We start from the raw sequence: 12,338 nt of genomic DNA on the forward strand, positions 1-12,338 counted from the left end.
CTATGTTGGCGTTAAACTATGTTTTAAAACTAATTAAAACTAATTTGCGATTCTTTCGCTTTCCTGCGCGTTTGTGCACGCTATGGCGATTTCTTTACCAAACTCCGCAAGCCGTTCGCTTTGGACCAAACCATTTCATGTAAATAGAGGGGGGGGGGGGGGGGGATTGTCACCGTACTCGCAAGCCGTTCGCTTTGGACCAAACCATTTCATGTAAATAGAGGGGGGGGATTGTCACCGTACTCGCAAGCCGTTCGCTTTGGACCAAACCATTTCATGTAAATAGAGGGGGGGGATTGTCACCGTACTCGCAAGCCGTTCGCTTTGGCTTTGCGAATGGACCAAACCATTTCATGTAAATAGAGGGGGGGGGATATAATTTTACATATATATATAGTACGGGCATGCCCTAGTACTATTAAACTAGAGGTCTTAACTTGTACCATGCTTAACATATATATCTTGTTTCATAAACTGTTTTGATCTATACAACCATGGTATCAGCCCAAATAGTCAGGTTCACTATGTCAATAAATTATATTTCGTTCAAAATCATGGTAGATTAGCAAACCTATACATTTTTGGAAAGGTTATAGCATAAGGAAACTAAAAATCAATGTTTACATTTGGAGAGATACCTGTATGGCGGCCATTTTGGATTTTCAAAATGGCCACTGTAAAATACATATTTTGTTCTATTTCTGCCTCTAATTACCCTAAAAACTTTTAAACATATACTAAACCTATATTTTCAGGGACAAGGAATCCAATGAAAGTATCAAATTAGTGCTATGGGGAATGGTAAGACACGAATCAAAGGTTTTGAATTGCAAAATACTGTCTTTATATTCGCGATAAGTTGCATAATCAAATACATGTTATCATTTTGTACAGGCAGTTAATAACATCAAAATGTGTCACAATAATTCATATCACCAAACATACACAGGCAGTCAGCAAAATCATATATACACATGCAGTCAGTATAACTTCACATCTACACAGGCAGTCAATGACAAAATATACACAGGCAGTCAATGGCATCAAACATACACGATTACAGAATATGCCATTTAGAGTTCGTCATCACTGTCCTGTGTGTCGTATCCGACAATATAGTCCGCATCGTTTTCACAGTCCGTTCCACACAAGCAAGGGTCGGTCAAATTGATTGGCAAATCGAATTGGTCGAATGGTCGATCGAATCGAATTCGATGAATCGAATCGAATCGAATCGATCGAATTGGTGGAATGGTCGAATGGTCGATCGAAGCGATTGGTCGAATGGTCGAATTGGTCGAATGGAATTGGTCGATTGGTCGAATTGGTCGAATCGATTTGGTCGGAATTGGCAAATGTAAACATTGATTTTCAGATTTTCCATGTAATAACGTTTCCAAAAATGTATAGGTTTGCTAATCTACCATGATTTTGAACGAAAAAACATAGTGAACCTGACTAAAAGGTGTATTCCTATTTAAGAAGCCATGGGATAATTTTGTACCCGTGATTGCAGTTGGCATGGCTAACATAACTTGTTTTTTAAACGATGCCATGTTCCATGATCGATGCCTCAAACTGCCACCTCACCAGAGCAGCAATTTTTTTGTCAGATTCAATGAATGCAGAAATCATACTGAGACCATTACAGCCAAGAGGTGAGCACAAATGTATTTGGTCAAAATCTAACTCGCATATCAAGGAAATGTTTGTAGATCATGTAAAGTATCAAAGCCAAATAACTTTGAACTTTGCTGTTCTTAAACTCTTGAATCTCTGGCCATTCATTTGGAATCCTTTGTTGCTACTTCACCATGGACATGCTCTTCCTGTTGATCTGGTGTTTCATCAATGAATGGATGATCTGAATTTCAAGCAGGAAGTGAGGTTGGTTTCAATTGATTGTTTCTTGGACATAGTACATCATTTAGCTTCCAGATTTTCTTGATAAGCTGTCTGCAATTAGTTTCAAGCCCTCACTACCCCCCTACATTATTGGTTCACTGTGGTTATTGATAGAACACTCTTTTATCTCCTCCTTGAGGGTGGCGTACCCAATGATATCATCCTTGGTCCAATTGTCTTTGTTCTTTGTCTTTCTTGTGTCTATGAATTGCTTCTCAACTTTACTGGAAAGCCACTTCAACCACTTTGCTGATGACTCAATTCATTGTCTTTAGGAGAGACAACATACTGTGGTCTTGTTTGACCAATGTTGCGGAAAACATTGAGTTGTCTGAAATATGAAGGAAGTCTCTGGAATTTCATCTCTCTCTCTCTGGAAATTCATCTTTAGCTATTTGCCGATGACTCCACCATCTGCCGTGACATCCCTCATCTTTCAGACAGGTAGGCTGCAGCCTCTTCCCTTTCTTCAGACCTTAAAAAAAAATCACAAACTGATCAAACACTTGGAATATGTCTTTCAATCCTGACAAATCTTGCACTGTCACTACCTCTCTCCGAAAAGGGCCGTCTGGCAAACGCTCCAATCTACTTTATTCACAGTCCTCTTGAGGAAGTTGTCACTCAAACTCCTGGGTCTCATTAATCAACCATGATCGTTCTTGGGCAAACCATATTTCTTAGTTGGTTTCCAAAGTCAGCTGCCGACTGGGCATCCTCCGTTGCACTAAGTCCTTCCTTGACACACCTCAACTCCTATCCACCTACAAGGCCTTCATCCACAGCTTGATGGAGTACCGATCTGTATTTTGGGCTGGCTCCCCTGCCTCAGATCTTCCCCAGGTTGATGCTGTGGAAACCATTGCCTTCAAGATCATTGGAATCTCTCACGATGAATCTGAGTCTATGGGTCTATCAATTTGCCATAGTAGACAGGTGGTCTCTATGTCTTCTTCCGCCTCCTTTTTGGTCTTGCGCCTTCTGCCCTCTCCATGCTTTGTCCCACCTGCAGGAGCAGGACACATGCAGTCCACCATCAACCCCCTCCTAGTGAAACTTCCTAAATCCAGAACCACTGCTTACCTCCATTCATTTGTTTCTTTTTTCCCACCTGTGAAATCAACTTCCATGTCCTCTTCAATCTCACTCTTCCCTCCAGGTCTTCAAGAAAGCTGCTCACCACCATTTCAGATTGTCCCCAATCCAAAGCCATCATCTTTTCTACCCTTGTTAACCCCACCAAAATACCTCCTCTTTCCAATTTCCCCTCCTTGGATTTTCCTTCTGTGTCCATTTTGTTCACCCCTCACATGCGTGTTTTGTGTCATGTTTTTGGCTGTTATGTCCTGATCCGTTCGGTGTTCTAGCTCTTCCACGAGCCTCGACGATATATAAAATATATAAAGAGGTTTCATTTGAGCAAATCCCATGATATCACCCTTTCTCTCCAAAATAACTTCCAGACAAAACCACAAGTCAGATTATGTGACCAGCATATCCCTGCTATGACCATGTGCCATGATCTTTCCTGAGCGGACCACAACTCTCGGTTGACCTCCAAAGACTGGCATTGATTTTGCATTTAATGTCGTGACCAGTCCTTTTTCCCATTTGCTCATGGTACATACCTTTACCTGCAGAATTATAAAGCAAGCCTTTTCGCAATAGATTGATTCACCAGCCTTCCTCCTGGATCTCTTTTCATGTGGTGGAGTTAGAGGCTTCAGAGATCCTTTGTATCTCCTGATAAGAAGCCACTTACTGCTTCATCACAACAAGCTCATCAAAGGCCTGACCCCACCGATGCTTTCTGCTATTCTACCCCCACCAGGTAGAGTGCATGTGGCAGATAACTCCTGTTTAACAAAGGAAAAACAAGGAAATTGGATGCAGGAGGAGGCCATTCAGCCCATCATGCCTGTGCTACGCCAACACCAGATGAAATAAATCCGTCAAGCTAACGACTTCATTTCATTGTGGAGATGGGAGGAGTAGAAATGAGAAAAGTGTCAGGCTCAGTGACATCACCTGATTGTTAAAACGTTAATTTTATTTGGGGGTGAGAGGGAGTGAGCATGGATGGATTTTTGGGGTTTTCAGAAGTTATCCCTTTTGAGATGGTAGTTTTCAAATTCTCCCTTAAACACAGCTCTGCGAGGGAAGCTGGTGTGATTAATTGTGTTAATTCTTTGGCGAGATTCATTCATTCCCTTGGTCGAGGCTGTCGACTCACCTGCAATTTTATTTTCCACTTTTTACTGGATCAACCTGTTTACTTGCACTAATTGCAGACTTTAACATCAGCCAACCAGTTTTGTCACTCTCCATTTGTCTTTCTGCATATTATGTTGTCCACAGGAATCTTCCTTAACATTTTGTTTCTCAATTACTTTGAGCAATTTTTATTTTTGGGAAAGTGCAAGCATCACATGCAATCCCAATCCATACGGAGTTTTCCCTTTGGTTTGACTCACAAGATTGTCAGATAAATGTACATTTAATATCTAGATTTGATTGATATAAATTTTATTTGCCTTACAAATTAATCTGCTTGTGTTGTGCGACAGGCGGCACGTTTGGAACCCTGTAATGGAGGAGCGTTTAAACACCTGGGGCTCTACTACAGAGATGTGGCAAAGGAAATAGTGCGGGCAAGGGGGTGTTTCCGCAAGGCATTTGAGCTCTGCCCTTGGGATGAGACTGCTGGTGCTGATGCTGTCGATGCCTGCGTTGCTCTTGGAGATGATGTAAGGCGGGAAGCTGGAAAGCAGATCTGGCTGGAGATTGATTTGTGTGTGTGTGTGTGTGTGTGTGTGTGTGTGTGTGTGTGTGTGTGTGTGTGTGTGTGTGTGTGTGTGTGTGTGTGTGTGTCGTGTGTGTGTCGTGTGTGTGTCGTGTGTGTGTCGTGTGTGTGTCGTGTGTGTGTCGTGTGTGTGTGTCGTTGGTTGTTATCTCCATAATTTGGGTTTTAGAAGGTGGAATGGAGTCCTCCCAGAAGTCGGAAGTATCCACCACCGCTTTGGTGAAGGCTTGTGATTCATGGGCTAAGTTGTGAAGTTGTGTTGTTACCTGCGCCACCTTATGTTTTTACCCCTGTCTGTCTGTTTGTCTGTCCGATTGTGAACAAGATATCTCAAAAAGTTGTGCACGGATTCGGATTAAATTTGACAGAGTTGTAGCTTATGTGACAAGGACCACATGATTAGATTTTGGTGAAGATCCGGATTCGGATCCGGCTACTAGAATTTTTAAAGTGATTCTTCACCATTGGGAGATAGGACCAAAGCGATACATAGCAGGATATCTCAAAAAGTTGTGGATGGATTTGGACGAAACTTGGTGGAGAGGTTGGGTGTCTGACAAGGACTAATCGGTTCAATTTTGGTAAAGATCTGAATATGGATCCGGCTAGCAGAATTTTTAAAGTGATTCTTTACCATTGGGAGATATGGCCAACCAGGCGGAGGTTTGCTCTCTACTGAGTGCCATTCTAGTTCTCAGAGTTTTGTTCCAAGGGCTGATCGTCACTAATCCCCATACAGCCTCCAAATGTAGTGTGTGTGTGTGTCTGTGTGTGCGTGTGCGTGTGCATGTGCGTGTGTGTTTGGTGTTTGCCCGAAGGCAGGTTCATTACCGTCTAAGCAGTTTTGTGCCATCCCTCCATAGGAAGTCTCACGACTTTCTGATATTTGTATAAACACATACTATTTGTCTTAATTGCATTTTAATTGTATCTGACCAACATTTTCAGTAAATTTAAATATATAGTGCTCTCCATAAGTGTTGGAACAGTGAAGTCAAATTTGTTATCATTGCTATATGCTCAAGCAATTTGGATTTGCGATCAAAAGATGAATACGAGGCAAGTGTACAGAAGGTCAGCTCTTATTTATTGTACTTCTCCGCATATATTTTACCACTGAAGAACAATATAACTTTTTATGTTGAGTTCCCCCTTTTTAGGTAAGCATAAGTATTGGAGCAAGTGACTGACGGGTCTTATTTGTTGCTCAGGTGTTTCTTGTTGCATTGTTTACATATAAAAGAGCTGTGGATGTCTAGTCTTGGTTTTAAACCTTGCCTTTGCCTTGAGAGTCTGCCTTTGGAGTCAGTCGGCATAAACCAACCTGAAGACCAAATAACTGCCTTAAAGAAAAGCAAGCAATTTGAAAGCTGAAATAACAGAATAATTAAATTAGAACCATTGCACAAAAATTGGGCATAACAAATACAACAATGTGGAATATCTTGGAAAAGCAAAACAAAACACCAGTGCACAAAGCAATAGACATCGGCCAGGTCGGCCAAGGAAAACACCTGCAGTTGATGACAGAAAAATCATCAGAGCTGTGAAGAAAAACCCTAAAACAACTGACAGTGACATCACCAACGACCTCCAGAGTGCAGGGGTGAAAGTATCACAATCTACCCTGTATAGAAGACTTCAACAACAGAATTACAAAGGCTACATCGCAAGATGGATGCCTCTCATCAGCACCAAAAAGAGAAAGTCCAGAATAGAATTTGCCCAGTACAGAGGTGAGCAAGCAGAGTTGTGGAACAAAATTTTATGGACAGTTGAGACCAAGATAAAACTTTACCAAAGCGATGGAGAGGTGAAAGTGTGGAGAAAGGAAGGAACTGCATATGATCCAAAGCAAACTACCTCATCTGTGAAGCATGGTGGAGGTAGTGTCATGGCTTGGGCTTGCATGGCTGCTTCTGGAACTGTGTCACTACTCATGCTTACCTAAAATTGGGTGACTGAATATAAAAAGTGCTATTGTTCTACAATGGTAAAACATATAAATAGATGGAAATACCAAAACATAAAAGCTGACCTTCTGTAATCCGACTTCATATTCATCTTTTGATCTCAAATCCAAATTTGTTGAGTATATAGCAATAACAACAAATTTGACTTCACCGTTCCAATATTTATGGAAGTCACTGTAACTAGAAACACCTGCTCTGTTCGGGAGCATTGGCAGGTCGCCTCCACCTGCCTCACAAGGGGGGTGGGGGAGGGGGAATGGGGTGGGGAGTTCTCCCTGGGTACTACCAACATGTATGCAAAATTTGGTGGAGATTGGGCCAGCCGTGTTTTTTCCGATGATTTTTCAGAAGCCTGTGTGTGTGCGCGCGTGCGCACACACACACACGCACACACACACACGCACACACACACACACACACACACACACACTCACCCTTGCCTTATTTAATATAGTAGGATGACAATTGGAGGTCTTATATTATTTACCAATGCTTTGAAATAAATACATTCGTTTCTAACTCAAGTGTGTTTTTCAATTGGTTACTTTTGCTTTCTGTATCATTAATCCTAGGATACTGCACTGCAAATCCTGACATCTGTGACCAGTCAGGTAGCAGCGGGCACGGCAAAGTGGGCGTGGCTGCGTCTGGGGCTATACCACCTGAGGCAAAGCTCTCACACCAAGGCTGTGATGTGGTATTGATCTCTTGCATGCAATCTGTTTTGTAATATGTCATAAATAACCCTTTTGGTGCATTTTTTTCTTCAATTCATTTCCAAGAAAAGATAACTGATTCAATATTTGTGTTTTGGGGATTAAAACAAATTGTATACGAGGTCAAATCTCATACACTGAATGGATCAGGATGCAAAAGAACAAAAGCAATGTTAGGTCGAGGGGGAAACATCAACAGCAGGGGTGAAGGACAAAATAGAGGGAGACCTGGACAGATAAAGGGTTCGGGGAGGAATGAGAGTTATCTTATCGTCAGTGGGCTGGACAGGGCCAGAGTGCATCTCTCCCACCCTCCCCCCTCCCCTCCCAATACTCAACGTAGTTGGTACATTTGGGTTCCTTGGGATGTCATGGGTGAGAGAAAAAAAGATGTCAACATGAAATATCTTGGGATGAAATTGTACTTTAAACACCTTATTGATTTTGAAAAGTTTTTGAAAAGCTTGAAAGTTTTGAGACCAAACTCGATAGTTTGTGGTGATTTTTCAGTGTGCGCAGCCAAGGTATCAAGATTACTTAATCGCACAATTTACCCACTTCATGGCTCCTCAGAAATTACTTTGCAGTCGACGGGCTGTGGGGGTTCAGAGTTCACCTGCTACACTTTAACCTTAAATTGTGATATTTTATTGTTTATTTAAAAGTCCCAGATGAGCAAAAAATTGTTCATTTTTGATATACTGTATTTGGATAGAATTTTACTTTAGTCCCGATATTTATAGATTATCAGATGTTATAAAAAGTGACGTTTTCATGTTGATATTTATGATGTTTGTGTTGTTCCTTAATAGACTGTTCATCCCATTTCAAATGGTCAGTTCCATTTGAAATTGGATGAGCGGTCTATTTAAGGGCAGTTCATGCCATTTCAAATATCTGATATCTGAAGTGGTTAAAAGTTGGTCCATGTTGTCTCAGATACTGTATGTAAGTGCAACTCCACCGCCGGGGCGGGATTCAGGCCTGTGCAATTGGAGGAGACAATAGCTGGAGAGCGACACTAAGGAATCAGGGACGTCCCGTGAGAGGAAGGATAATTATATTGCAAGCCTTAAAAGCCAGGTTTCTCATTTTTTTTCTAACTTGATAAATTTGATAAACTAGCAACGGCCCTAGGGCGGGCCTTCAATTGGGAGGCCCAAATGAAAAGGCAAAATATCAGAAATTGAAGGCTTTTTAATTTCAAACGATTTATATAAACATCCGTTAAATCATATCACACGCAAATCATCAAAATCTAAACAGTATTTGTAGAATTTCAATAAAAGCCACATCACTGTTCATATCGGTAAATATAATTCCATCGTGTTTGGAAAAACTGGAAAATTGGAAAATTGAAAAAATTGGAAAAATTGGAAAATTGGGAAAACAATATAGCCTATTTTACTCCAGGGGGTCACTGGATTACCCACCCAAAATTTCGTTGCGATCGATTCAGCCGTTTTTGCGGTACCTGGGAACAGACGGACAGACAGACAGACGGACAGACATTTGGTGAATTATAGTAAAATTACTTATATGAGGGAGCTGTTTTTTATTATGTAGACGTGGACCCGGTTTAGAAAGAAAGGCCATGAGTAAGGGGTTAGGGCAAGAAGGACAAAAAAAATTCGTATTTCCAAATGTAATTGATAAATTGGCCTTTGTGCTGTTTTCGTGCCCAATCTGATCCAATCATTCTCAGCTTGCAGGCAGCCCTGCGTGCTGACCCCCAAGATGCAATTGCATGGGAATGCCTTGGCGAGGCATATCTTAGCCGTGGAAGCTACACGGCAGCCAGTAAGGCATTTACCCGTGCATCCCAGCTTCAGCCACCTGGCTCGCTCTATGGCCGTCTGCAGGCTGCCTACATCAGGCAAGCCCTTGGCCAGCTCAGGGAGGCAGAGGAAGGCTACCTTGGATTGACAAAAGAGCACCCACTCTACGTTCCTGCATTCAAAGGTGCAGATGCATGTGTGGTTCCTATCTCCTGGCATCTTTGTGATGTGTAATAGTGGAGGGTATTTGAAGTTTGTCAAAGGTATATACAAACTAAGTATTGGCTGTCATTATTTTCAGGAATTGAAACTCTTAGCTCACAAGTATTGCATTCCTGCTTTTGCTTGTTTGTTGAAGATGATCATCTGTCCAACTTATATTATGAATGTGCTGGCTGCAGGCCTTGCTGAATGCAATCTTGCTTTGCTGAAAGCATCCCTGAAGACATTTCTGGACTTGCGGGCAAGGGATCATGCAGAAAAGGCTCTTTTAGCTCTTGGCAGGTTAGGATTGACTTTGGACTTGAGCCTCATCAGACATCTTTGTATGCAATGCAAGGATCAGCATGGCCATCACACTCACGTCACGTGGCTAGTGAGGATGGACAGCTTGGCTTAGCCTTTCCTTCCACCTGTAAACTGGTGATAGTATCATTCTTTGTTTATTTGTACCTTTATGCGACAACTATAATTGCGATGATGGTTCAAGGTTCACCTGCCCTTTTTGTTCTGTAATCTAGAAAATTTGAAAGCCAACTGAAGTGAAATTGCATATTTTCAAAGTATTCCTCTCATATATGCATGTATTTGTCTCGTTGGTATGTCACTGACTTGATGCGAGACAGCTCTGGGCAATAGTGAGGTATTGGTGGGTGGAGTAGGGGAAGAGAGGAGGGGCAATTAAGCTCTTCCTATCCCAACTGCTTTTTAATCAAAGGAGAGTTCTTTTAAAACTCCTCTTGTACATTATGGATTCCAGGTGTGAGTGAATGATAGTTTCCACAATTCTGTTTCTGCCGCACAGTTCTGCTGCATTACCACTCGGCGATGTAGTCATTGCCCAAAAACAATTGTTCAGCATGGATACTATTTGTGGAAGTCCCAACATTTTGCTGCACTTCGGCATGTTCATCATCCATTACCGATTCATTTCCAAAAAATTTAACCTTTTGCAGCACTCTACTCTCGTGCATGAAAGATCCGTATCACCAAACTGTACAGTTGATGTGTAAATTTCACGTGGTTTGACATTTTCTTTCACAAGAAAAATTTCTGCATAATGCTCTCCCAGCACCTGACACTGTTCACCACCATGTTGGAATTACCCAGATTGCCTTGTGCACCTGTGTTATCAGTTTCTGATTCTGGTGTGTGATCATGCTCTGTTGCAGAGCATCAGTGTTGCTGAAGCAGTTATACTGGGTAGTTTGCCATTGCATTCCCGGCAGTAGTTAGGGCAGGATTTTTTTTGAATTTGGCCAAGGTGCTCGCAATAGCTCGCGCACTCTTCGCGACGAACACCGTGGGATCTTTAAGGTCCACCGACGAATGCCGGCAGACGGGAGACCCAGTTCGACGTCCATCCAAGGGCAGCACACCCATTTATGAATCACCCTGCCTGTGAAACACCGGGATGACCGTTTGTGAAACACCGGGATGACCGGGCATACCTCTGGACTAACCTGATAGCCTGTTATTAGTTTATATATTTACTTCTTGCCACGAGCACTCCAAAAGCTGAAAGCAATATCCTTCGTTTACAATCAGATATAAGAAGTGCAAGTGAATTTGAAGAACTTTTATTCTGCAACTTCAAAGATTGTTTCTGTCAATGTCATGTGAAAGAAGTCTCTGCTTTTTTATTTTAAGAACACCCTGTATCATCCAATCCCAGTGCCATCTCTATTCGACCTGACTTGTGTTGCCTGTGGAAGCTCGCTGGTGATGTATGCTCCACCATCCATGTTGTGCATGGAAGAACTGGCACACTGGCTGTACCCACAATCCTCCTGGCCCAGAGCGATGGGAAAAATAGCAACACAAAGATTTTGGAGAAGCAAGAGGTGCTGGCTCTTGGAGCAAGGTAAAAGGGTCTTTAAGATTGGGATCTCCTGTCACGAATCAATATCAACATTTTTCTAATGAGCATAACAGTATTGACTTTGTTTCTTGCTTAATCCAATATTTATGTATTTAAGTTGTTCTTAATTTAGTTTCACTAAACTTGGAGGTAAAAGGGGAAATGAGAAGGGGAAAGGGGAAAGATAATATTTAGCACTACCAAGTGACATGGGATCGGGGTGGTAGTAAACGGTAAAGTTAAAATGTTTCCAAATGATTTTTCTCCGGTAACACTTGTGTTAACTGCAGGTGCTATGGAAAAGCTCTTCGGATTCTTCCTGATAGCTCCAGCCTCTGGCACGACCTGGGTCTCAACTATTACCGACAGGCTGAGCATCATCGGCGCTCTCAACAGGTTGACACAAATTCGGGCTCATCAAGCAGCAACAACATCTCAGAACTACTTGACAGAGCACTACAGGTATGTAATTCATTCATAAAATTTTTGTGGCAAAATTGTAAAATTGGATCATGATTTGAGCATTCATAAAATACCATCATTAAAGATCTTCTAAGAACTGTAAAAAAATAATCTTTTATATATCTTTTTATATTTTAATACATATATATATATATATATATATATATACATACATACATACATACATACATATTGTTTTTTTTGGGATACAAGATCGAGGCTCGTGTAAGAGCTAGCACATTAAACACACATTAGCACATAAAACACAAAAAACATAAATGGACACATAAGAGTTGTGGGAGATATGTTGAAGGCAGCAGGAAGTTGACAGAATTTGTAATCTGGTGGTGAAAGAAGGCCGCATTCCAGTGGATTGGGAACTGAGTACCCTCGTCCCTCTATACAAGGGGAAAGGTGACCCTCTGGAGTGTGGCTCGTACCGAGCGATAAAGTTATTGGAGCATGGAATGAAAGTATTGGAAAGGGTGTTGGAGAGGAGGATAAGGAAGAAAGTGAAGATCGACGAAATGCAGTTTGGATTTATGCCAGGAAGAGGAACGACAGACATGCTTTTTATTGCAAGGCAGTTGCAGGAGAAGTACATGGAGAAGAGGAAGAAGT

At 41.7% G+C, this 12,338-nt stretch overlaps 1 protein-coding gene across 1 annotated transcript in view; it reads left to right on the top strand.

Moving 5' to 3' along the window:
- The window catches only part of SKIC3 (SKI3 subunit of superkiller complex), a 117,572-nt gene that overhangs the window by 36,522 nt on the left and 68,712 nt on the right, over positions 1–12,338 (top strand). Inside the window, exons 15-20 of the mRNA XM_068122557.2 lie at positions 4,473–4,652; positions 7,254–7,378; positions 9,103–9,359; positions 9,577–9,679; positions 11,070–11,258; positions 11,546–11,717. Coding sequence (XP_067978658.2) covers positions 4,473–4,652; positions 7,254–7,378; positions 9,103–9,359; positions 9,577–9,679; positions 11,070–11,258; positions 11,546–11,717 — 1,026 coding nt within the window. The remainder of the gene's footprint in view (positions 1–4,472; positions 4,653–7,253; positions 7,379–9,102; positions 9,360–9,576; positions 9,680–11,069; positions 11,259–11,545; positions 11,718–12,338) is intronic.

This window comes from Myxine glutinosa, chromosome 7 (genome assembly GCF_964187855.1).
Source record: "Myxine glutinosa chromosome 7, kmMyxGlut1.1, whole genome shotgun sequence".
NCBI lineage: Eukaryota > Metazoa > Chordata > Myxini > Myxiniformes > Myxinidae > Myxine > Myxine glutinosa.